Source organism: Corvus kubaryi, unplaced genomic scaffold (genome assembly GCF_017639235.1).
Source record: "Corvus kubaryi isolate FWS band 111438036 unplaced genomic scaffold, C.kubaryi_AGA036_p1.0 37392, whole genome shotgun sequence".
NCBI classification, from domain to species: domain Eukaryota; kingdom Metazoa; phylum Chordata; class Aves; order Passeriformes; family Corvidae; genus Corvus; species Corvus kubaryi.
Window position 1 is genome coordinate 1797733 of NW_024581131.1, and position 27310 is coordinate 1825042.

The following is a 27310-nucleotide window of genomic DNA, read 5'->3' on the forward strand; positions in this document are numbered from 1 at the left end:
TTTGGACTGCTTGGGATTTTATTTGGGGATGTTTTAATGGCATCACTTTGTTACAATATCACTTTATTTTCAGAACAGCTGACCGAGTGTTCATCTGGTACAAATCAGAACAGTTCTCAGCTAAGGCAGTTTTCATCTGCAGAGCACTTGCAACGCAACTGCTCAAACATAAAAGATTGTTATGTGTAAGGTAGCATACTTTTGTCCTTTTCCATTCCTTTCTTAAAATGTAGAAATTAAACAAGACTTGTAGATCTTCTAAGAGACAGAGTAAGTTACAGAAATTTACACCGGATATACCTCAGCCTTGATGATCAGAAATTCAGTTACTCAGTAACAAGTCATCAAAATAACAGTATATGGGTTTTGCTGGATGAATATGATAATCCTCCCTCCCTGCCTTCTTTCTCAGTCACCCTCTTCCCCATCCTATAAATTTTGATGTGTTTGGGTTTTTATCCACCTTTTTATATTTGGTTTTCCTGCTAATATTCATGTCTTCACCTACATGTTTAACCCGTCCTAGCTTCAGGTAGGAGGTGCTATTACACAACATGTGTGAAAGGATAGAAGACACACAGCTCTGATCTATCAGTTCTTGACTGTTGGATCAGCCTCTGCTTTTGAAATTCTCCTTTGGTAAGGTTGAGATTGTTTAAGGGGCAATCCCCTTTGTGATAGTGTTTCCACATTTGCTGCCTTACATCTGGGTCTCAATGTCTCCCTTCTATTCTTCCATTAAAACTGCTTCAGAATCTGCTGGTTCTTCTTACCAGAAGCACACAGATTCAGGCTGATAGTGTTATCCATGGATTTGACAGTGGAAAATCAGCTGATAGCCTGTAAGATTTACAGTCTCACTAAACGACTCTGGAGATCAATTTAGAGAAGGCAAAAGAAAAATTTTGAGGAAATTTAGCAACATGTAAGGATCATCTGAACGTTCAGTGGGCAAACAGGAATGGTAGGGAAAGTCATGCTATGAGAAAAGGCCTTTGGCAGCATTTTATACAAATGAACATAGACATTACTGTAAGGAAGGCAGTGGGTCTTGCTTCCCAGAGCAGCCTGGAAAAACTGCCTTAAACCTCCTTGTGGAGAGCACAGAGTTAAGACTGCTGTTGTGTGTAATATTTCAAATCGTGAAGTCATTAGTGCAATTCATCCCAAGTTCTGTATTGGTATCTTTAATGGATGCCTAGTTTTATTTAATATTTTTAGGAGGAAGGATAGGTATACTGAAAAAAGAAGACTCTTGCCCCAGAACTCATTCATTCCTGTGTAGAAAAAAGAAATTATTTCCCTTCAGAAGACTTGATCTATGCAGTAACATGGTCACACATTTATTTTGTCACTTGGATTAAGTTTCTACAACAGGGCTATGCTCATAAGGATGTAAGTTCCTGGCATTTTTCCAGTTATCAATACTGAAATATCAGTGATCAAGCGTTTACTGAACGCCATTCCTCAAATGCAGGGGCTCCTCAGCATCTTGTTGCATTCATGGAATTCATTTGTTTGCATTATCTGGCTAACTGGTTCTTTTGTATTGCCAAGGTGATGAACAGATTTGACATTTAGCTGATTACTTCACCAAAATTAAACAGAAAACAGGGCAGCCATCCAAAGTTCCTTTCAGTGTGAAACCTAATTATAAAAATGCTTTGAGCAGCAATTTCTTTTTGGATGTTAAAGTGCTTTTATTAGATTGTTCCCCTGTCATTTTAAAATTTATTGCTAGACACTTATAAATGGGGTTGCCTGCTGAAGTAGAGTTATTTTATTTTCTATATTTAAGATGAGAGGTAAAAGTGTATGGAGCAAATTTTAGGCTGAATTTGTTAGTATTTTACATGTTTCTGAATAAGAAGGAGAATAACTAGTGCTGGCTTTCACAGACCCAAAATATGTAATTTATCTTTGTGTCGAATGAAATCATTTTTTATTCACAATTCAGCAACTCCCAATTTCCAAAAACTATTACTTAGCAAATAATGAAATCAAATATATGATTTAAAAGTTGAGTACAGCCCTGTATTTTTAGGAGCTTGTATTATTAATGTAGATTTACACAATCACTGGTGATAGAAAAATCTAACCATGTACTTGTACCTGTCTTTCATAATCCATTACCTGCTCTCAAACAGCATAAAAGTAGTCTTTAGTCGTTTGTCAAGGTCATCGCATAAGAGTTGGCCAAGTGAATTTTAAACAGAAAATTTAGAGCTGAAGACTGCTGAACAGATCTTAGAAGTCTTGTGAAGTATTTTTTTGAATGTCTTGGAATATGTTTAACTTTTTCTACTGCCTGTTGTTATTAACATCCTTTGGACCCCAGACAAGGTGTGATCTGGGGAGATTTCAAGGTGACAAAATTGTGGGATTTTGCATATGATATTGTCTAGCACACTTTGGGTACTAAATCATCTTGTGAGGACATAGATTAATTCTTGACACTGAGATCTATTAATATACCTTGAAGCCCAGTGAATTATGTGAATCTGCTGTTTCAAGCTGTAGAATTCTGCCATAACTAGGAGGAAATATTTTGCTGTAGGTAGATTAATGTTGAAAGCTTGTCAAGAAAAAGTTTAATGTTGAAAATTTATTCTTTCTATTTTTGCCAGTACCAGAGCTTCTACAATAAATACCATTTGTGATCTGAGGAAAAATAGAGATATAATTTCTTCTATATTTATCTGAGTTATTAGAGTTTCAATGATATAGTCTATTCCCTATTAAAAACTGCATCCCAGTGAATAATCTTACAGAAGGTAATTTTTACTCCCATCTGAGAGCTTTTCTCGTAAAATAGAGTAACTGTCAGTGCTTATCAAATAATTTAATTCATGCCCTTTGCAGGACAAGTAATTAAGATAACTTAACATTCTGTATTAATAAATTTAAAAAATGAGAATAAGAGATTTGCTAAATACCCTTTTATGAAGATAATGGATAGATTTTAACATGGATGTTCTGAGGAAGCTTTGAGTTGACAGAGAACACAGTCTGAACAACAGAGCTAAGAAAGAGTCTAAGTGGTTGTACAACACAAATGTGGGTTTGGCTTTTGTTTGAGTGTAGAAGTATATTTCAGTACTAATCCTTCTCAACTCCTCTTTGTATCTGTGAAGTGTCCAGAGCTGGGGGTGCTTAGCCTGGAGAAAAGGAGGCTCAGGGGAGACCTTATCACTTTCTACAACTGCCTAGAAGGAGGGTTGAGCAAGGTTGGAGTCGGCCTCTTCTCCCAGACAGCCAGTGACAGGACAAGAGGAAATGGCCTCAAGCTGCACCAGGGAAGGTTCAGGCTGGGCATCAGGAAGAATTTCTTCATGAAAAGGATTGCCATGCATTAGAATGTATTGCCCAGGGAGGTGGTGGTGTCACCATCCCTGGAAGTGTTCAAGAGATGACTGGACATGGCACTTAGTGCCATGGTCTAGTTGACAGGGTGGTGTTCGGCCATAGGCTGGACTCGATGATCTTGGAGGTCTTTTGCATCCTAAATGATTCTGTGTTCTAACTACTTGCTTGTCAACATGATAAATTATTCAGGGCTATGTTAAATGGGGAGAAACACATTGGTGCTAATTTGAAATTTCACAGATTATGCCTCTGTGCACGGAGAACGTTCCCTTCCTGCACTTGGTTGCTAACAATGATCCCAATGGATGTGCTCTGTGGCTGCCTTTCATTGTGTCAGTGAGTCTCCTGTAATCTAACCAATATGTGTGTAAAAGATCTATCTGCCTGAACTGTGTAAGAACACTTCAAACACTCTAAAATCATACACCTAAGTCATTTCTCATTTTTCTGTTTCCCTTTGAAGTAAGCAAGGGATATGTGGACCTGGCTTTAATTTAAGTGTTCTGCAAGCTCATCAGGAACATTTTGGCTAGGGTCATCTTAATAGTATTCTTTTCAATCCTGTGTTTGCTTTGGGACAATTTCAGGGAAAAGTGTCAAGTGTACCTGTTTAGAGCTTAGTGCGTACTCAGGTTCAAGTCTTGTGGAAGACCTCAAATGAGGCATAGTAGCAATTAAATGCATTTGCTTATCAGAGCTTATTTTTGGATTCATTTTTAAATTAGGATGTCTGTCAGAAAAGATTTTGTTTGACCAAAATTGATTTCATGGAAACATTAAGGAAGAAGGAACTGCAAGGCTTTTGGCAGGTCCACAAACTCATGTGCTGAACTCATTTGTATTTGCTAAACTGAAGCTTCCTGCATCACAAAGGCCACCAAGCTTAGGTTATTTTTGAAAATAAGTTGAGTAGTTTAGTCACCGCTGAGAAAAGACAACTGGAAAACCATCTTTGGTTGCAAAAGTGCTTCCTACAGTATTTCTAACTTCTACCTATTGTTATTTCATAGGTTGATGGGATACTGTGCCTGGCTGACATCCTCACTGATAACAGCCATTCTGAAGCTACTCATGCAGAAGCAGCTGCAGTAATAGCCCAGATCACATCTCCACACCTCACGTTCACTCAGCATCTCAGCAGCTTTCTGGAAAATATGGAAGAAATTGTGACAGCACTTGTCAGTAAGTTTTCTGCAGGACTTCTGAGCTCAGTTAAAAAAACAGAGCAGGACTCTTTCATTAGAAATATTCCCTAAATAAGGTTTACCATACTTCCCTTAACAGACAAAATAACAATTTTAAATTTTGAACCAGAGAATTCTGAAATTGTATAATATTTTTTACTCCAGTCCACATTTGAATAGAATTTATGCATATTTGTAAAAATAATATCTGTGTGAAAATCTACCTTAAGAGCCTCAGGAAAGAAAGACTCAGCAAAGCATTCTCTTGTCTGATGTTTGTCTGTAAAAGAGCAATATTAAGAGCTGCTAACCTTCATGCCTGTTCTATTTTCCAAATTTGCTAGAACTCAAGCTCACCACTACATCTGCATTTGTATGATAATTCAGAGGAAAAGTAGTGTGTCGTATAATTTATAGGTATTGTTAAAAAGAAATAAAAGATCTGTCTTTCTTGTCTAGGCCTCTGATCCATGGTAAAAAGAGACAAAGGTAACAGCAAGATTTTTCTTAACCTAGGTCAGTGAGGATGGTTTAGAAAAACAAGATGACATTTCTCATTACTTCATAAAGAGAAGAATATCTTATTTCTGGCACTGTGCTCCCTCCCTCTCAAATACCAGAAGCTTTCATACAAGCATTCTCTTCTCTCTAGTTTGGAAATTCAGTTTCCCAGAGTTCCACGTCAGAATTTACTGTTTGGGTTTTCTAGTTTGATTTCTCATGTATAATGGATCAGTACATTTGGATGTTTTTCTAGTGAGCCCAGTGGTTACAGTTAGACTGCAGCATTTCAATTTGAATGCATGTTTTTGTGTTTGGGGTTTTTCTTTTTTTAAAGAAGAAAAAAAGAGTAGTACCAGTGTTTGAGGATTCTGCAGTGGCTGGGAATTTTCTGAGATGTATTTAGGAATTCTTCAATAGGCCCAAACAGAACTAGCAATGCAAAAATCAAGGGAACAATTTATTCCTGATGTCTGGCAACAAATGGAGAAGCTTGTGCCGTGACACTGCCCTGAATCAAGCAGGTGAAACTAACCTGTGCTGAGCTTGATTCTGTTGTAGCTAGAGGCATCTGTCCTGATTTGTTTCAGATGATTTTCTGGGTTATTATAGTACCAGAGCCAAGGGCCTATCTGAACAGCCTATCCAGAAGGAATTAGCTGGTGGATCATTTCCTCAATTGTTGCTGTTTAAGTTCCACAGGAATTTTAGTGATATATATTCTGCCCAAGAAATGTAAGCATTAAAAATGGAACACGTATAACTTTGCAAGAGCCGTTTCAGTAATCACACACCAGTTTCCTTGTAATATTTATAACTCAGTAATTGAATTACTGTAATATCTTCAATTTTTAAACCATGCAGAAATCCCATTACCAGGTGATTCACATCTTAGTTAAAGTACATATGTACAAGAGATTAAAAGGTAGCTGTCTCTTCAGCACTTCTTATTGAAGTTGAAAAATATGCAGGATGATTTTCAACTACAGAGAATTAGATTTAGAGATAGGCAACATGTATATGTACCTTTTTCTAAAGAAGAGGATGTATAACAGAATTATTCTCTTATGGGGCATTTACTGTTAGCTTTCTACCTCCTGTATTTAAAGCTTTATTTTGAACAACATGCAGTGAAATATTCCCAATAGAATGGTATATTAGGTAGAGCATATAATTCATTAGAGGTTGTAGTAAAGTGGGTGTTGGTCTCTTCTTCCAAGTAACAGGTGATAGAACAACTGTAAATGGCCTCAAGTTGTGCCAGGGGAGTTTTAGATTGGATATTAGGAAAAATTACTTCATGGAAAGGGTTGTTAAGTGCTGGGAAATGCTGCCCAGGGAAGTGGTTGAGTCGCCATCCCTGGAGGTATTTAAAAGCTGTGCAGATGTGGCACTTGGGGACATGGTTTAGTGGTGGACTTGGCAGTGATGGGTTTGGTTGGAGCCGATGATCTTAGAAGTCTTTTTCCACCCTAAACCACTCTATGATGTTACATAATTGAAAAAAATCAACTTTATTTTTTGTTTCCTCTTTATCTCGACATTTATGAACTTGATATTTGCTAATAAGATCACTATTGCAAGTTGCAGATGCATAAATATTGCCTTTAAATGCTGCAATGAACGAATGACTTTTATTCAGTTTATTTTCTGCATTCCTAGAACTGTGCCAAGAAGCCTCATCAGGTGAAGTTTTCCTGCTGGCTTCAGCAGCTCTTGCCAATATTACTTTCTTTGATACCATGGCTTGTGAAATATTGCTCCAGTTAAATGCAATGAAGATTCTCCTAGCAGCATGTTCTGACAAACGCATAGTGGATACTCCATATTCTCGGGATCAGGTGAGGAATTTCTCAGCAAGCCACTGTCACATTTGTGTAAAAGCCAACAGATTTCAGCACTGTGTCTGTTTTGGCATAGTCAGACCTAAGTTTCTTTCATGTATTCCTTTCTTGGCTCTTTTCAATATATGCCTCTTTCTTTATCTGCTTCAGTTCCTTCCTTGATTTTGGTTTCTTGTGGTTTTTTTTTTTTAATGAGCACTACAAAATATGACAACTTTAATGTGATTTCCAAAAAAAAAAAAAAAAAAAAGGTGCAGTTTCATACGTCTAAGATAGTACATTTTTTTTTCCATCATGAATTTGGCCAAACAGTGACACAGAGACCCAGAGAGGTGGTCGATCTCTGTCTTTGGAGTGGTTCAAAACTTGACCGGATGGAGCTTTGAGGCAAAGTTATATATGGAGCCTAAATAAATGGTTGTCAGCTCAAAGAAGAATTAGCTCCAAAAGCTGAATAAGGATCTGATCCCCAGCCCATTGACGTCGGTGGGCTTTGGACCAAGTCCTCACTGCCTGGTAGATGGTTTGCAAATTTTTATTGGCAAATACTGCTAATGTACTTTTGCCTTTCTCTTTCCTTCTCACCATTATTTTAATTTTTTTTTTTTTGTAAAGGGACACAGAATACTTAAGGTCTATGGTAATGCATGGATGAAATCAGAGGGAATTCTTTTGCTCCTCTCAGGAACTCCTATGCAATGGGGTGCTGCAGAGGCACTGCTTATTTGGCATCTCAGAGATTAATTTTGCCTCGGCAGAGTAATGTGCATGAGGCCTGAGGGTTCCAGCAGTCACTGCTGAGGGATGGAGGTTGGTACTCAGCTCCCTTAATCTACTTCTGTTCAAGAGACCTTGTGATTGTAACTAAAAGTCCATCATTCAGGCCTCACAACCTTCCCCTTCACACCTCTGAAGTAGCCAAGAGATGAATTATGGTAGATTTAGGATCTGCACTGCCAAAGAAGGCTTTGTTCACCCTTAACCGGGAGCCAGGCCTTGGAGATTAAGGCACAGTGGACCCTAGAAACTGATTATTGGTGTTCTACAGGGGTCACTAGGTAATCTAGCTCATATTAATAACACTTACTAGTTTTTTAGCTCAGGACTGTGCATAAAAAGATAGAATTAAGCCATAATTACTGTGCTGCTCTTTGGGCAAAGTCAAGGATACCAGCTGTGGTGTTGACATGGCTGTGTACTATTACATATGTAGGATTCTTCAAGTCCTTTTTGTTTTATTCCTCCCGTATGCTCTCATAGTTTTGATTTCCTTATTTCTTTATGCCCTCATCTGAATTCTGCTGTCACCTGTGAGTTTGCAGTTTGCTGTGAGGGTAGCACACCAAGCCCCTTCTTTTTATGAGGCAGGCAGACATTGAAAGAAATACCTATGACTTTTTTTAGGTGACAGACTAGTACTAGGCCTTTTACAACCTGCAAGCTGCAAGTTCATCTCACTAGCTGGATGAACAGCAAACTGAATGGCATCCTTCCAAGAACTGATGAGATTTCATCCCCCATAACCCCTCACCTTCCATCTCAGAATGAAAAACTAGAGCAGAAAGGGTGATATTCTCTGTGGTGTGCTGCAGGAAGCTTCTGAGCCGACTCCTTGGCTCCTGCAGCAATGGGAAGTATAAAATCCTACCTTGGGGTCTTCTTTTATTGAGCACTGAATGTCCAGGTGGGATCTGAGTGCTGCTCATCTTGTCTTTTAAGAGCTGCCAGTCAAGAAGTTTTGGTAATGTGGAAGTCTTCCTTCAAATTCCTGAACAAGTGTGTGTTTGACTAAATTGCTCCCCTTGTTTCAGTCATGTATTTGGGGGTGGGGGGGGGGTATCTGCCAATTATGGCAGTCTTATGGAATACATTGTCTTTTAAATTGCTCTGTGCCTAGCTGCAATGAGGAAAATACTCTCAGCTGAAAAGAAAAAAAAACAGTACAATACTATATTTTATAAGGGTATCATAAATTGCCATTTTGGTTTTTGATTGTACATCCTTTTAGGTAACTAATGTAGTCAATATCTTTTCCCAGTATATATATTTTTATGTCCCAGGCAGTAGACATTTGCCTAGGGAGATGTACATTAAGGATGAGTAGGTTTGAAAACTTTTTGATTCAAGATTTTATTTTGGAATATGCAAAAAATATGAAATGTATTTTCATGGACTAATGCCCATTCTGAATGATTAAGTCATCCTGGCCAGTCAAACAGATGATTTGGAATTGAGTTATACTAGATGTTGAAACCATTAAACGAATTAAGAAGATTCATAGCAGATACAACAAAATATTAGCTGAATTATAAAATTGTATAAAAGAGCTCCTCAAACTTAAATGCTATGTTTTTCATACAAAACTTTAATTGAATTAACACAGCTAGTTATAGAAAACCACCTAATATTTCTGAGTATATTACTACTTTAGCATTAATGCTGATTTAAGAAAGTTTAATTTGCTAGACTGAAGTGTGCTTTACTCTGTAAGCCAAAAATGGGAGAAAGACAGCTGAAATGCAGGGAAGGAACAGGGAACTTTGTTTTCCTTTGTGCCATTTTATCTCATCTTAAATTCACACTATGTCCTTCTATACAGGACATAGAATTATTATTAATTACCATCCTCTGTGATGGTACAAATAAATAACAGTCTTCCCAGGATGTTGGATACATTGTGTGTTGTCTGCAAGAAGTATTTTACTGCTCAAGCACCTTTAAAAATGTTCTGCCTTTTGACTTCTGGAAAGCTTTTTTGTGTAAATGATAACAAACATTTCCTGTCTTCACTATCTGAAAACCAACCTACTTCTTCTTTCAGTTCCAAGGCAGTGTTAGATTAGGTCAGGAAAGAAATCTAGAACTGAGAGTTGGACTTACTGATAAACAAAATTATCGTTGTCCATTTTATAGAAGCATGTGACAGTTTCTGTAGCCAGCAACATTATGCTGAGATTCCTCAGTATTTAGCAAAAAACATGGCATAAGTATTGTCATAAAGCAATATTTTCCAGATTCCTTAGTTATTTTCCATATTCTTTAGTCCCCTCTTTTGGGTCAAAATGCATATGAATGTACCATGTTATTTTTCTTTCTGCGGGCAATTATTTTCTGAAGAGGGGGTTTTTTACTTCAAAGAAGTATAAAAATATCCTATCAGAAGGGCTCATGCCTAAATTCAGCAGTGTAGTATATACAGTCTTAATGGAGTTTAAGCCCTGTCAGGAGAGGGGTTTAGCCAAACCCCTTATCATTCAGGGTCTTCTTGACTTTAACCATCATCTTAGACTCTACATGGAAAAATATGAAATATGTATGTGTGGGCACAGTATGTTTATATATAATAAAACTTTTCTCTCTGCATTCCCACTTGTCTCTTCAGTGTTGTTAGTATTCTCACCTTACCTGTGAAGTTGTGGAGGTATAGCCTAACACTTTCTGATCTTCTCTTATTCAGGCAGACAAAGAATTAATGTGCAGTGAACACATTTTAAAGTGGTTATTCTTAGGTCTAAAATCAGTGAATTAAGTTTCAAAACAGTTTGAGGTGGAGAAAGGCTATTAAGTTGGAAGGAAAAAATGAAAATGGTTGCTGCTTTTTTTTTTTCTTTTTCTTCTGATAAATTCTTTCCTGTTTTCTTGGTATTTGGGAGATGCTGCTGGTTTTGTCATTGAGATCTTCTCTCACTTAAGATTTTAAATCCTTAATACCATTTTTCCTCTAGGTTCCACATTTTTTCTCTGCTCTTCATCTTTCCTTTCCTTATCAGGCATTTGTGGTTTTTTTTTTTACTGTCTTTCCTCACTTTTTTCCTCCTTAAATGGAGATTGTAGTGTCAAAAGGAGATTAGAGACAGTTGTTACTTTAATACAAAGAAGTTTTGCTTTTTAAATATTGTTGAACCCCAGGTAAAACACTTTGAGAATTATGTTTCTAGTGGGAAGAGTATTAACAGCTCTTTTAGATTTCTTTTGAAAATCCCTGTCTGTATGAGAGAAACTTGCAGTACTACTTCTCAATGTGAGGTTCTTGAATACTGGGGAGTTTATTAACAAAGCCTTCACATATGGACAAGGTCATAAAAGGGTATCTGTACCATTTTCTTGCACAGGTCTCTGTTAATATCCAGCTCTGACATTAGTACCATGATCTCTGAGAGGCCTGGCTGTGCACTGTGCTTGGTAAACTGTACATTAAAATTGTGGGATCCTTTCCAGTATTGACTAGATCACACTGAGAAAACATGATTTAAACTAATATAACTAGAAAGAGAACAGATAAATTAAAAAAAATATTTAAAAAAGCTTAAGAAATCAAGAGAAACATGACTGCCAGTAACAAATGAAAGAATGAAAATTAGGCCAAAAGTCACCTGACTATCTCAATTTTAACCACACCATTATATTATTGATATTCAAATAAGTTTCCCATGTAAGACTGTAATAATAGTTTTCCTGATGTCTTTTTTTTCTTTTCAACTGGTTATCTCTTTCTTTTCGTGCACTGTTGTAACTGCTAGGCTCTGCCTAGCAGGCTGCTGCTCCCTGAGAGCTCAGTGAGGGTTTCCTAGGGCCGTGCAATCAGTCACACCCCTGAGTCCATTTTGGACAGCCCCTCCATCTGGCTCTGGCAGCCAGCAGCATTACAATGCAGTGGTGGTAAAGAAGGCAGAGAAGGGTCTCTCATGAGGGTTTGGGATGGCTTTAATCACATCTTAACCCCATGATGTTCAGAGGTAGAGAGACCCTGTGAGCTGGGTGTGGGGTGGTTTTGTCAGGGGCCCAAGGGCGGTCCCTGGGTGGGGTTGGGGTACAGGAACAAATAGGGAGAAACCGAGGGAGTGGCCAGGGCTAGGGCAGGGAACAGGGGGATCATGTGAAATAGGAAAAGCAGTGGGTTAACCGATCCCCACATCACACATGTGACCAGCATAAATAAATAACAGTACTGACTGGCATTATGTGGTCAGTATTATGGATTGTTATACTTCAGGGGTATATCTCTATCTTAAGCACTAAAATTTTTGAGACAAAATTCCTGCTTAGTTACAATTCTGCCTTTCATATTTCAGATTCTATGCGGGATAAGACAATGTGCTCCCACTTGCAAAGCAAGGAGGTCAGTTGGAAGAATAAAATCTCTGCTCAGTTGAAGAGCTAATTTGTATTGAAAAGCTAATTTGTACTCTGGGGAGATCAGATGTCTTAGGTGCCTTTGGCTGGTTGAGCCTGTTTCAAAACAAGAGATGTTTTCAACTCCTTGGAGGAAGTCTGAGAGATGGTTATTCTTTCCGCCCACCAGGTTTTAACCTGAAAGACAGAAAACTGTGGCCACTAACTCAATCACTCTTCTAGTTACATGCCCTGGCTTATGGGATGTGTTCTTTCACAATGTGACCCATACAGGGTGCATGTCCTATGTGCTTTTTTATAAACAAATAATGTGAGAACCTGGATATTCTGCCTATTCCTTATCTAGATGAGTCAGCAATAGGAAGTAAAGTAAATAAAAATGTAGTAAAGACTTCCTTTGTTCCAAAATATAAGTTTCCTACAGCTTTAGTCCCTGTTGCTATGCCTCAGCATGCCAAGAATACAGTTCCCTGGCACAGACTCAGAATAAACCTAGACTTTGCAAGCAGATTCTGTCTCCAACCACTGTTATTATTTTATGGGGATGTTAACTTCTTCTGCACATCTAGGTGTATTTATTTCCTGTTTTCAGGGAGAAAAACTAAATTCCCAATCACAAATATGGCTATCAGAAACAATTGAAATTATTTTCTCTTTTTAAGCAATATAATGCCCCAGAAAATATTTCTAGAGACTTCTTAGTGAAGTTTTTTCTCCCAGTAGATAATATCTTGAAAGGTTTTTTCTCCCTCAACTTGCTGTAATGCCTGTTCTTGATCCCTGCTATATGTACTCTTTTGCTGTCTCCCTGTGGATGGATCTTGAATTGTGATGTTCAGATGATTTTAATTTGCCTTCAGAAACAGAGACTGTCTTGCTTCTGAGTAGTTTTCAGGTGCCACTTTGTTTCTGAAGATGGGTATCTGGAACTTTGCAGGCACACTATCATTTATGCTTATGTCATTTATTTGAGTGAATTACAAAATGCTCCTATAATATGTACAAAAATTAATATTACTTAGCAATCAATCAGCCTTAAAGGAGTAATTAACTAAGAGAATTAGCAATTCTATATTGATCTACTTTGCCACTTTATTAAATTACTTGCTAATTCTTTTTTTGAGCTCGTGTCTTTCTTTTTATGTCAGGGCTGTTGATAAAAGCCTACTGAGCAGGGTGCCTTTGTTATCAATAAAGGTATATTAGCATCACACCTTCCACCTCTGTAGACACCCCCCTCCCACAAATGAGGCAAGAGACCCTCAATTGTGTAAGATATTGGCCCTTTAACAGGCTAAAATATGTGCTTTCATCCTCCAAATCCTATGCCATCTTTCTTCCTGAGTAGCTGTTTTCACAATAATGGGAGATACTTTCAGATCATCTTAAATCTCCCACTAAGGGAAAGTTATCAGAGAAGCTTTCTGTTTCTTAAGTATTCTTTAAGTTTAAATCTCTTTGATAGATTTACACAGATTTACACTTTCAGTGTATCTTATTTTATAGCAAAGCATTTGTGTCTAGTTTTCACTTTTGCATCAAATATTCAGTACCTCTGTGCACTGGTTGGTGAGCATTAGTTGCCATTAGTTGTTTAGAAAAGTGTTATATTATAGTGTTAGTAATTACATATTTTAGCAACAACAATTTTCAAGGTGACTGCAGTTCGAACAAAACTAATTTAAAGGTTTTTAATTAACCGTGGTTTCTCAAATTTAAATTGCTCTTGACAACTCAAATTTCTACAGTTTAGTGCAAAGCAGACTACAGAACTGAAAAGGAAGGTTCACCACTCATAAATTCAATATGTGTGAAAGTCTGAGGGAGTGGAAGGAAGCTGTGGAAATAAAAACAAATTTTAAATTATGAAATATATGTATAGAATAACCAAAGAAGATCAACACCACCAATTTTATAAAAATATATGATATTGTCATTTAAGAGAGGTATCTGTTTAATATCTGTTAACTTATTTTGCTTATAAAAATAGAGATATTAAATTAGATTTCAGACTAATTTCCAGGGCAACTGCAAGACTAAGAAGATGATGCTGTATTGACGTTTGAAAAATATGAAATAATGACACTATTTTTAAAGTTAATTTATTAAATAGGGAAATTTTCCAAGGACCTAAAGGCACCCTTCCCCCTCAAATATGTCTTTATACTCAGTTCACCAAAAACTATTTAATGATGAACCTTCAAAGCTTCTTGATCTTAGATGTGGTTTTTTAAGTTCTGAAGGTTAACTACTTAGTCTCTTGTGAAAAATCTTACTACTCCCAGTGAAATCTCTGCATGTTGATATTTTGCTAAGTTGGTGCCCCTTCAAAAGGTGCTAAAAGATGAGCTGGTCTGAGAATTCCTTTCCTGAGCTTTTGCATTTTTCTGTGTCTCAGTGTTCCGTGGTTCAGGTGTGTAGAGCTGAGCACGCGGTAACAGGCAGGTGTTGAGCGCGGGATGAACCCGGCAGGCCTGTTCCACTGGTTGTTTTTAGCAGTGTGACTCCTGATGCTGACCTGAATCATCCAGCTTCCCTCTGATGGCAAAGAAATGTCATAGGCCTTCCAGGACCTGAAGGGAGCCGACAGGGAAGATGGGGAAGGACTTTTTACAAGGGCATGTAGTGACAGGCCAAGGGAGAACGGCTTCAAACTGAAACAGAGTAGGTTTAGATTAGATAGTGGGAAGAAATTCTTTGCTGTGAGGGTGGTGAGGCACTGGAACAGGTTGCCCAGAGAAATTGTGGATGTCCTATTTCTGGAAGTGCCTGAAGCCAGGCTGAATAGAGCTCTGAGCTACCTGATCAAGTGGGAAGTGTCTCTACCTATGACAGTGATTGGAATTAGATGATCTTTAAGGTCCCTTCCAACCCAAGCCATTCTATGTTTCTATGCTGATTATTTGTTGATCAAGTCTATTTTTCTGTGGTCTTCATTAGTACAGTGGATTTAGGGCTGCCAGCTCACAGAGAAAACTGCAGCAACCAGGTTTATCACACTGCTGTGTTTTAGAGAGGCACCTGCAATTCTTGATGGATTTGGATGGCAGGGAAAGGAGTGTGGACCAGCCTGGGTCAGTCTATCGGAGAGCACTGCTAAAACACAGATACTGGAAATGCATGGATCAAGATCCACCTCCAAAGCAAATCTGCCTAGCAGAGATACAGATGCTGAGGTAGGGAATTATGCTGGATTCCCTGAATAAATTTGCTTAATAGCACATCTACAAATCCCAGAGGTTAAGACATCACTAGGGAACTGGAATTAGTGGGTGGTTTCAGCACATTCCTTCTGCATGGTAGGATGGCACTGGCAGATGACCAGGGCTCACATGTCCTGCCTTCGGGATATCCTCTTTCTTATACTTTGAGTTGACCACAAGTTCATTGCATGGCTTAGGAATACAGAAAAATTGCAAGAATCATAAATTGTGTCAGGTGCCAGTGCTTTGTAATCATGGAGTGTGCTCTTTTATAGGATCAATTACTTGAGCAAGTAATGAAATTGATATTAAAAATTGAAATTGAACAGTAGAGATTCCATGTTAGATGTCTTCAAGTCTTTCAATTATGTCAAAGTTATTTCAGTTCTAAAAGAGGTTTTAGTATCTTTTTTTCCCCCAGTAATTTTCAACTATGAAATGAGGCTTAGGCAGTCACTTTTATCTGTATCTGTTTGTGTGCTCCATGTCTCACAATAACATCTGAACTGGTTTGCTGATTCAACAGGACTTTGTAGTTATTTTTGAGACTGCCTAAGGCTTTATGAAATTTGGAGCCAGATAATGGGAAGAGAGTCTAAGATAAAGATTGCACTGTAAGTCTGGGTATCATTAGACAAAAAACCCCTAAAAATCTACATCTAGAGATGTAGGGAGACATGCTACTGGAAAACATCTATTTATGTTTTTTGGTAAACTCTAAATCCAAAAGAGATGAGATTTCATTAATACCAGTACTCAGGGACGTATTACTTTCTGAAATCAAGTCTACATTTGTTTGGGTTTTCCTCTAGAGTGTTTACCTTTAGTAGGAAACTTCCTTGAACTTTGGTTTGTATTACAGAGGAAATTTTCATGTAAGTTGCATGAACTTTAAAATAGGAAAGTGTAAGGGAAATAGAGCATTCAAAGTCAACTCTTTATTCTGCTTGCCTATTATACCTTTACATTATCCTATTTTGTTACATTGTTTATATCACAGGAGAATGAATTTTCTTGGGAAAAGAAAAATCTATCCATATGGAGTGAGCTAATCCATGGCTTAACTACCATTTGAGTCCTACTAAGATTTTAAAAGATAATATAGGTAGAACTTGGTGGTCATTGATCATAAGGGTCTTTTTTACACCCCTCTGAAGAAGGTTGCATACAAACCCATTAGGGTAGTCCATAAACCTTGCAAAATATGGGGGCCACATAATCAACACAAAGGAAATACAGCTATAACCTCAAATAATTTTTTGGTGTCAAAAGATGCACACAAACTATTTTTATGTATGAAAATACTTATTAGACAAAATAAGTTGAAGCAGTGGAATAATTGGCATGTATTCAAATTGTGGTTAATTGAATTCTTCATCTGTGGCTTAGAGAGCCACATGGGGTACAGATTCTGCACAGAGGAAGCAATTTTCATTAACGGGATATAATTTAGAATGAGAAAACATATACACTCTGCCTGCAACACAGTTAATAATTAATATGGAATAAATACATAGACATACACTGAGTTACCATATTTCTACCTGTCACTCTAGTGTTTCAGCAACTCATTTGCATGCTAAGTAAGTATATTTATTCAGAGAGATGACACTGTAACACTGCCTTCCAAAGTGGAAGACCTTTATGTCACAGCATCGGAAATGAGTCATCCTTGTTTTTAAAATGGCAAAGTGAGATCAGAATGATGATTTGATCTCATGCCTCCTTAGATCTAAGTTTGCTGGTTTCTGAACTGACACTGTACTGTTAAAAAGTTGATAACCATTTCCAAAACTGACCATTATTTTTGAGGCTGGTCAGTTTTCCTGAATTAGATTAGAGAAAATTAAAAACCTCTTAAGAAAGGATATTGTTTCTGTTTTGCATTCTGGCCATCTCTAGCATTTATTATTTGGTCTCTCACACATGCTGTTAATATTGAGATGTGTCTGCATGCAAAAAGCAAACTATTTGAAGGATAAAGAGGAATGTCTTGCCAGATGTGTGAGAAAGTATGTGATATCAATGAAGGGAATGGGGGACTGAAAGTCAACGGCACCACAGGGTCCAGGCTCTGTCAGTGGCTTGTTGCATCACTTTAAGCAAGTTGATTTACACCTAACTTCAAAAACAGTTAAAGCTATTTGGGATAAGAAATTCTGTAAATCAAGATCTCAGAATGTGCTTGTGCACATATCAACACAGAATGTGTTGGTACAAGCCTGACCAGGGTCTTTACCTCTGGAAAGGTATAAACAGATTTTTAAGTCTAGTTCCTTTTGTGATAGTGCCTTGACATGCACACCTTTCTTGACTTCAACAAAACTGAAAAATATTCCTTAAATATTCCCTTGAATCAAAGCTCAAAACTCCAGATCTCTTGTGAGGATTCTTAGCATTTCACCTGAACTGATTCAGCTCAATAACAGCACTCCCAGATGTTTGCCATATTTCTGCCATATTTATTTTATGAACCACAATGATATTTAATATTACTGAATTGTAGGACTAGACTTCATATTTCCTTCTCTTTTTAACAACAGGTGGTAACAATATTGGCAAACATGTCTGTGTTGGACCAGTGTGCTACAGAAATCATTCAAGGAAATGGTATGTATTTTAGCTGAATTATATTTTTTTAATTTATTTTTTGAGAGTCTGAGTAGATGAGAATGTAGGGCTTGCAAGATAAAGGAGAAAGGCTTCACTAATAAAGCTTAATTTTATATCCTATCTCAGCTGGATATTGCACATTGCTGCAGGGCGCAAAATGAGTCCTGGGGGTGGTTCTACATAACAAATAAAATGCCACTGGTTTAGAAAACTTTGCATTTGTGACCACATTGCTGGTGTTCTGTGTGTGTGACTTACTCCTAGATGCAAACCTAAGTAGTAAAAAAGGTTTCAACAACCTTTACTGTCGTAATTACACAACGTGGCGATTCTTACAAGCTGCAGGTCATCACCTGATGCTGAGCCATGCATACCTGCATTTTGTGTCACTTCTTTCACAGGTGTTCAGAAGTATTACATACTTATTACTGTACAGCAATTGCCAGTTTTTTCTTCACACTTCTTTGAATACCACATTATGCAAAATTCACTATGTTGAAGAAATCCTGGGTGTTACTGGCACACCAGAAGTCCGAAAAGTTAATAATTCTGTGAATGAAATAGAGGAAGATGTAAATGCTGTATTAATACACCTACCAGCAAATTCAAGGCCAAGCAATATAGTAAGACAGGTGCCTTTTTTTTTTTTTTTTTGGTGGGAAACATTAAATTACAGTGAAAATTCATATATATTGCTTTGCTAGGCCAAGTAACTTTGAAAATTCATATATATTGCTTTGCTAGGCCTAACTCATGCTAGGCACTGCAGTGGATTGTCAGGGACAATGACACCAAGTAAAATTGCTGTATAGACTTCCTCATGGAAGTTCACAAGAGGCATTTGCCCCCTGGCTTTTGAGAGGGTTTGACATTCATTCTGTGTGTAAAGTCTTGTTTGTGTCTGCCTAATGTTATAATAAGCAGGTGCTAGTCAGAAGTGACATTCTGAGAATGGTCTTTGAATGCTGGAGAATTTAGATACTTTCTTCTCAAGTCTGACTTTTTTGTATGCTGATTGATTATTATCTAGCTGCATGGTTCTGATGATAATTCTCTGAATTATTTATGCAAATGTTCTAACAGTTAAAAATCCTCTGATGCTACCTGAAGTAATCTGAATGCCTAATAGCATATGGAGTCTAATAGCACATAATTGTCTTTACACTTAAAATAATCTAGAAAAGAGAAGTCTTTTTTTTTTTTTTTTTTTGTGGTACTACGAGAAGAGTACCAACTCCTGCAGTCAATAATAAGTTAGTGAAGCCACTTTGACATGGATGACATTGTCTCTTCTGGAGTGAAGAGTTAGTCATACAGTAAACTTCAAGAAACAGATATAATCATTCCCTTCATTAAAGGATTCCTCATTCTGAAATACCCTTAAACAGTTTGAAAAGGAAACTTTTAAAGGCTTGCTTAAAAATATGTAAACAAACAAAAAATAATTACTTTAATTGAGACTGAAACTTCATTTAGAAAGCTGAAATATGCCATTACAGGTTTTTCAGGTAGCAATTCCCTTCAGGTTAATTTAGAAGAAAATAAGGAATTGCATTTAGTTGACCGAAATAAATTTGTGAAATTTAAAATACCAACTTTTAGAGGAGGAAAGAGTTAGTGCATTTTCTAGTTCCAGAAGTTCTGTAGCTTCCTAGTGGAGAGAAACTTATGCACAGATCAGATGTGCCTGAGTGCTGACGTCCAAATTGCTGCCCTCCTTTTTGTATTCTCCATGTCCTACCTGGGCACTGACTGGTCTGTATTAACCCAGCTTTCCTTTTCCCTTTAATGCACTGAGTTTTTTTGTTGGAGAGAGGATAACGATGGCTCTTGTGTTCTTTTAGGTGTTCAGCTTTTAATGGAAATGCTCTTTGAAAAGTCCTCCTCAGGAAATCCAGCTGAAGTTGCCGCTTGTGAGCGAGTCCAGCAGAAATCTGCAGTGACCCTGGCACGGCTCAGCCGAGATCCCGAGGTGGCAGATGCAGCCATAAAACTCAGCTGTAAGGATGTGTCTTCTGCTTAATGGCACTGAAAGAGGGAGGAACTGCCAGTCATGGAGAAGCTCTTTTTAATTTTTAGCCTTACTTGGTAAACTTTATGAAAGATATTCCCTATGGAGTCTGTCCAGAGAATGACTGAGGAGATGGAGCTAAATGAACCTCTGGCTCATTTCCCAGAGGAACCTGAGGTGCAGCATCCACTCAACACGTAGCTGTGCCTTACTGTGCTGACTGACTCTGCTGCCTCCTCCACTCCTTTATGTAAACCCTTGTGCAGGATCTGTCAGGGCACAGAAAACCAGGACCCCAGCAGGTCCAGATGTGATGAATCCAACGGGAGGGAAAGTGTTCTTTGGGTAGGAGTTTTTTAAGGGTGCATTGGAGGATAAGTAGGGAAGAAAATGGAGTTACAATTTCCACTCTGAGAGAGCAGTAGCAAGTAAACCCAATTTATTTGTTTATGCTTTACAACTATTAATTATCACTGCTCTGAACTGCATAGCTCCATGGAAAGTCCCTTAAGTATTTGCATATCATCTTTGCATTAGAGATCATATCTACTAAAAAAAGATAAATATGATGCATCTAAAAAATTCTCAAAATAAGAAGTTGTTTTTCTAAATTATTTCTCCTGACACTCTTTTGTGCGCTCAGGTATTCCTCGCCTGATCAAACTTTGCAGATCACCAACAGAAAGAAATAACAGTGATTCTGTTTTAGTGGCATGTCTGGTATGTACATTTTAGTGTTTCTTTCATGCTTATACTGGAAAATTAAGAAAAAAAAATCCCTATAGGTTTCAAAATGCATAAGTATTGCAGAAATGTTTTGAATTCATGTCAGGCTCTCCTGCTTTTCCCCTTAAGCATAATCCTGTACACTGTCAATTATTCATCATCTGATTGAAGATTTAACACATAAGGAAAAATGGCTTCATCTTCACATAATTGGGCACCAAAGAATTTCACTGGGACACTTTGGAATTTAAGGATGCATTAATTCCTAAATTCCATTCTGTGATGGTTCTATGTTTGTTGAAATTAGCCTTGAGTCATGGGGGTAGCAGCCCTTTATCCACACTCACAAGTATATATGAAAATATCTATGTAAAGCACCCAAAAAGGGGGAAAAGTATTTCTTGCTTCCACTCCAATTTTTTTTTCTATTAGTGTCTCCAAGACAATGTAGTGCCCAGTCAAGGAGTGGGCAACAGAAGAGTAACATTTTCTCTGCTGAGGAAAAAGATCCCCGCTGCTGGTCCTGCACCGCATGGACTGTGAGCCAAATGCCAGAGCTGAATGATTTCACTGAGCATTCTGTGAAAGGGCCCTGGGAACATGAGTGATCTAGGGTTAGGACACAAGCTGTGATGGATGAAGACTGAAGAATATTGTTTGACAGTGCTTTATGTTATTAATGTTGTTTTAAATGTGAAAGTAAAGCTCAGTTATTGCAGCTTGTTCGTTTAAAGAGGTCTCATTCAGGATGAAGGAAGTATAAATGTGAGCATTGAAAAAGCTGTGATTATTCTTCCTACATGCCAAGAAGACTTGTTAATCTTGTATGGTTAAAGCAGAGACCACAGAGCAATGGCAGCAAACCAGACTATGATTTTTCTGTCTCATTGAAGTTTTTGCTGCACATTCCTTGAATCCATGCCTATTGCTTGAGACGTTACCTACCTCCCTGTCTCAGCAATTCTGCTTCTCCTGATATTTTAGTAACTGCCTGAAGACATTTTCTGATATAAATGTGGCAAAAATATTGTCCTTGACACATAAGATGCTTCAAGTTCTGACAGATATTCTTACTGGTGTCTGAGGGCTTGTACTGTGCTCAGAGCTGCTGCTTAGGTCTAGAAGTAATGTGCCCCAAAATAATTGTCATTTAATAACTTTGCTTGAGGGAAGTTTTATCTGACAGATGAAGACAGTAACGAGAGATTACCCAGGTAGCAGAATTCATAGACCTGCACAGTTCAGTTTTGAGTTCTGCCTATGATTTAGATATGGCTATTGTGGACTCCTGCAAAGAAGACTTTGCCAAACCTGTCTGCATGGCAATGATGCTGTTTTGTTTTTCTAGGCAGCCTTGCGGAGACTGGCAGTTATGAGTCCTGGTGGACTGGAAGATTCAGACTTTCAGCAGCTGGTAAAGCCCAGACTTGTGGATTCTTTTCTGCTGTGCACAAATATGGAAGAGAGCTTTGTATAAATGGGAGCCAAAAACCTGTGAACAATATAGGATGATAGGTATACAGTTAGCTAACACATGCACAGTTTTATTTTGTTTTAGTCCTATTGTTATTTATGACTTATTTATTCTAAACCCATGAACAGGTGGTTTGTAGGAGCAAAGGAACAGAATAAGAAAACTTGTTTCAGTGGTTTGCAAAGGTAATTTTTTATTTTCCTGCCAAGACACACCAGACCTTATCATTGCCATCAAACAAAATGTTTTGTTTAATATAGTTGAATTAAGGTAATGAAGCCAAGAATTTGTTGCTCTGATGTTAAATGCTTCTAATGATGTTTTATCACTGATATTTTTCTATAGTTAGGACATTTTGTAGGTTTTTTAATAAATGTTTTAGCCTTATCTGTATTAGAAGAAAAATAATCCTAAAAGCTGCAAGTATATACCTTGAAATGAAAGGGATGTTACAGTGTGAGTCCAGTTCTTAACTATTTTTTAATAGAATTATGTAACTGAGAGAAAAATTTCCAAAAAATGTTCAAATACTGGTTTCAAATGATGTTAGAAGACATTCTTAGGCTGTATAAAGATGTGCTCTATTGGAGGATACAGACTTGTAGAAAGTTCTCTATTTACGTTGACTGAAATTTCCTATAGAAATTCATAGAATTCTAGAAAAATCTTTGATGGTGTGTGTGTTTTAATTCATAACATGAAATTTTCCACCTATGGTTTAGAATCATTACACAGTGACAATTTTTTCTCCTTTCCAAGCCTTACAAGAACTGGAATTGCTCATGTTCAGACATGTTTTTAACATCCAAGCTAATGTTTTTGTGAAAAGCTGTTCACACACATGCTAAATAATCTGAAGAGTTTAATTAATTGTAACTTGAATTTTCATTTTCCTGGTTTTCTAACTAGCCCTGTATTTTTTAAAACTTAAATGGGACTTTTAGGAGCTCTGGAAGTTGAGAAGTGGATGATAACCTAAATAACAGACATGATTTTAAAATAGATTTTTTTTTACCAACATTCTTCTTAATTCTTGCTTTTTCTTTTCATCGAGAAACTACATATATTGAAAATTACTTAACCAGCAATATCTTAGTAGGGTTTTTTTTTCCTTAACTTCTCACAAAGCACTCTGTAGAATATGAAATAAGATATAATTTTTTCTTGATGGCTTCCAACCGTTGCTTTGGATCATTTTATGATCAGCAACTTTAGGGTACTAGGATATCTGCCAAAACCCCCCCCACATTTCCTTCTTACTGTACTCACTTTGTAGATATATTAAGAAGCTTAATTCATTAATGTTTATTTAGTGTTATGTGGTGTTCAGATGAAAGGCACCAGGAAATTGTGAGCTGTGGTTGCCTTCCATATTTTCTGTATACATGAAATCTGTCTTGCTTCAAGCAGTGAGACAACGATGGCTACTTTTTTCTCCCTTGATTGTATGGGTTAAGAAGTCTCTGCCTTAATGTCTTTCTTGTGAGCTCTTCGTTTAATAAGCTCTATCTTGACTGAATTTTAAAACCTTACAAAACATACAACAACCTCTGTCATGAGCAGCTATTCAAAGAAAAGTGTTGAATGAGATGTTCTAGCAAGCACAGAGATGAATTCTGCTTTTTTTGTTTACCTTGAGACAGCTTCTTAAGTTTCCAAGATTGTTAAAATGTATGGTACTGTAAAGCTTTAAAAATATTGTATGTGATGGACTTTAACACTTTCCTTGCTAAGCGGAAGTACATATGTGAGCCATGGATGTCTCGGTATAAACAATAAATTCATAAATTTCATTGAAAACTAATTCAAAATAAGATTGTGTTGCTATCTTTCTGATAGCATGGCAATCCCTGATAAAACACATATCAAATTCTGTAGAGAATTGCTGTACAGAACCTCATTCTGTCAGCTTCAACTAACACCAGAGATAGGAGTTTCTAGATGGAGTAGGGTTTATCCCATAATGGGTAAATTTAAAATCTCATTTAAAATTTTTCTCCACACATGCACAGCTCTTAAGAAAATGCCATCATGACTCATAATGTTTTAATGTCATTTCTAACACGTCAATCAAATATTCAGTGAGCAGGTTGGCAACAACTAATTTGCTCTCAAATACAGTCATGTGAACTGAATTTACTACCGATACTCTCAATCTGCAAATACATGTCCATAATTCTAGGCCCATTTTGTCCATTTATGTGTACATATTATGAATGTGTCTGTTTATATTACAGGAGAAAAGTACATTTAGGTGGAACTCATATTTGCAGCAGAAAATATATCTTGAAAGAGCCATTTCAGCAGACCTCTTGTCACCTAAGTGTCCTCAAAACCATTTTAGCTAGGTCAGATTTTTTCACATAGAGTTGTGCACTTTATTTTTGTATATGTTAAGGTTTATGAGAAAATAAACATACCTCTAACATTACCTCTTGATTCGCTTGGAAATGTGAGTCATTAAAAATATTGATTTACTTTTCTCATTACTTCTGAATGAGAATTCTGGATTCTGAATGAATTCTGGATTCTAAATGTTTGCTTTGAAAGTGACTCCTCAGCTTTTAAACAAAACAAGCCAACCAAACAAAAAAGAACTGTTTAAGCCAGAATAAACATTTTTGCTTTCAATGTAGTATGAAACAAAATACTTCATATAAAGAGATTTTCACTAAAATAAGTATTGTGGTGGGACAATCTTTGGACTCCCTGTGTATATACATATACAGGTGGGAGAGAGAGAGGTGGAGAGTATGTGTAATACATTCACAAATCAGCTAATTTATGTGGACTCATTGACCTATACTGTATGTAGCTTAAGTATTGGTTTAATCTTCCTGGAAAATGAATGTTAAACTTGTTAGAAATGTTGTAGTTTCACTTAAATTCTTCTGAACATTTTCAATTTTGTGTGAGGTTAAAAATGCTTAACAAACATGCAGTGAGCTGCAGGATTCTTTGTAATTTTGATTTACACTCCAGCAACTTTGGACAATGTCTTCAAATTTCAGCTTTCGTTTCAAACTGTTTACAGATATTCAGGGCCCAGATGTTTCATTCATAGAACAAAGTTTGGTTTTTCTCAGTTTATTGTGTACTTGGTACATGAATCACTTATGTGGAATGTTACTTGTCTGACCTTTTCAGTTTAAAATAGTATTTGTATCTACAAAGAATAAAATAACGTCTTTGTAAATTGCATATCTTAACTATTTTTTGGGGTTGCCTGTTAGTATACAGAAGACTGGATTTCAACTGTAGGGTTTTGCCTTTGTACAAGAGTGATTCTGGTATCTTATATGGCTTGTTCCAAATTTTTGTGTTGACCATCTCCTTTTAAATAACAGGAGTAAACAGTCAAAATAACCTTGGCTTTTGTATTTTGAGGAATCTGCTTTGATTTTAAATTTATATTAAATTTAAGGAATTTAAAGAAGCACTCTAGACACTGTAAATTATTCACCAGTGTTCCCATTTTTAAAGGGAGGGGAGGGAAGATGTCGTTAAGCATTGAAAGAAAGGTCTAGGGTGAATTTGTTAGTTGGAGTTGGAAGTGCAGAACTGGTGGGAACGTGCGTAAATAATTTCAGCCCTTTACAAGTTAAAGAACTGGGAACAAGAAAAACACAGGGCCATCTAATCTAGATAATTATACTCTTTGTGAGAGCCCTATCTCTGTTTTCTGGCTTGCTCTTGGATCTGAGTTTCTCTTTTTTCCAGCTATGAAAAATTTCTTCCTCTTGGGGGAATATATTTGTATGATTGCTAGTTATCTAATAGAAGAGAGTTACATTCCAAGGTCTGGTCCTGCTAATTATTAAATTGATAAGGTTTTTGCTGAGAAACTAAGTAACAAAAATATCTTGTAAAATGGACGTAATAAGGATCACCTAGAACAGAGAGAAATGTTTATTGTTCTTATAACAAGGGGAAGGACCAACATATACTCCCAAAAGCCCGAGAGAAAACATAGATATGGTAGCTTACTCCCATGTTTTGGTACTTTTACAAGCAGACCTGCTAAGTAAGAGTTTATGAATTGATCACTTGTCAGCCAAATAATCACTGAATCAGAGAAATAAACCCACTAGACCTACAGACCAAATGCTAGAAATTCAGATTTTTTACTTTCATTTTCAACAGCCAATCAATGACTTTTAATATTTGAAATGTTCCTAGAACCCAAAGAAACCTATGGGAAACCAGTGGGGGAGAAAAACAATGCAGCAGGTAGTGCTGCTAATTTGCTTTGGAAAGAAATTAAAAAGGATCAAAAAGCTTAAATGATGTGAAGGACAAGGTGTGTATATGCAGTGTCTCTCCCATCACTGTTGTGATCACCTGTGTTACAAATCACTGCTCATACCCTCTTCTTTAAGCTTTCTGGATTACCACTGGTTTTTAACCAGCTATTGGTCATGTTCTTCACAACCTTTAGAATGTGACCTAATAATGCATATGTCTTCTAAAGGATCTACTTAGTCTGATTCATTTTTTTGTACCACACATTGTAAAAATTTTCTTTTTTTGATAGTTCTGAAAAGATAAAACTAACAAGATGTCTGTTACATATGTTCATCAAGTGAGACAAAGATTATGATAAATCAAGTAGATATATCTAAAAAGATCCAGAAATAGCCATGTGTGTTTTCACTTGTGTCAAAAGAATAACTATGGAATGGGCACAAATGATCTAGGGAATTCTTATTTGATGCTGCTTCTTCTGACTTCTTCTGTAAGTCAGTTTGTTTGCACTGAAGTAAAGAAGAGCCAGAGGTAACCTCAAGGTTTCCAGGATCCTGTAGAGTTAGGACTGTAGAGGTTTAACATAAAATAAACATAAATAAAATCTTACTACATGAAACTAAGGATAAAACCCTTTTTTTTCAGTAATTAATAAAAGTCAATGATTTTAAAAGCTTATTCTATCAGTAGAAGAAATCATCACATGCTTTATCTAGGGGAGAATTTTCAATTTTATATATATCAAAATATAAACATCTTTGTATTGTTACAAAGTTCAATTCTGTAAGCATAGTCCAGACCAGTAATTTAGGTCTTTTCTGTAGACCACAGAGAGAAGTGGGCAATACTTTTTTTGAGGATGACTGCCCAAGAGAGAGAGTATACATAATACCATGGGGCTGCCTTTTTTTTGTCCGGTGGCTATTGAAAAAAGGGCTGATGATTTCTATGAGGGAGTTGTCTAAACACCTTGACATTTGACTCTTAGTTCAGATCAGGGGAGATGAATT

The 27310-nt window shown here is 36.9% G+C and overlaps 1 protein-coding gene across 2 annotated transcripts in view; it reads left to right on the forward strand.

The window, feature by feature from the left end:
* INSC (INSC spindle orientation adaptor protein) overlaps positions 1–25256 on the forward strand; it is a 132528-nt gene extending 107272 nt beyond the window's left edge. For both annotated transcript variants that reach the window (XM_042038690.1, XM_042038691.1), the window contains 6 exons: positions 4377–4548; positions 6714–6892; positions 17775–17841; positions 19689–19844; positions 20499–20575; positions 21930–25256. In XM_042038690.1, the coding sequence (XP_041894624.1) occupies positions 4377–4548; positions 6714–6892; positions 17775–17841; positions 19689–19844; positions 20499–20575; positions 21930–22058 (780 nt within the window). In that variant the 3' untranslated portion in view covers positions 22059–25256. The remainder of the gene's footprint in view (positions 1–4376; positions 4549–6713; positions 6893–17774; positions 17842–19688; positions 19845–20498; positions 20576–21929) is intronic.
* The last annotated feature ends 2054 nt before the right edge of the window (positions 25257–27310 follow it).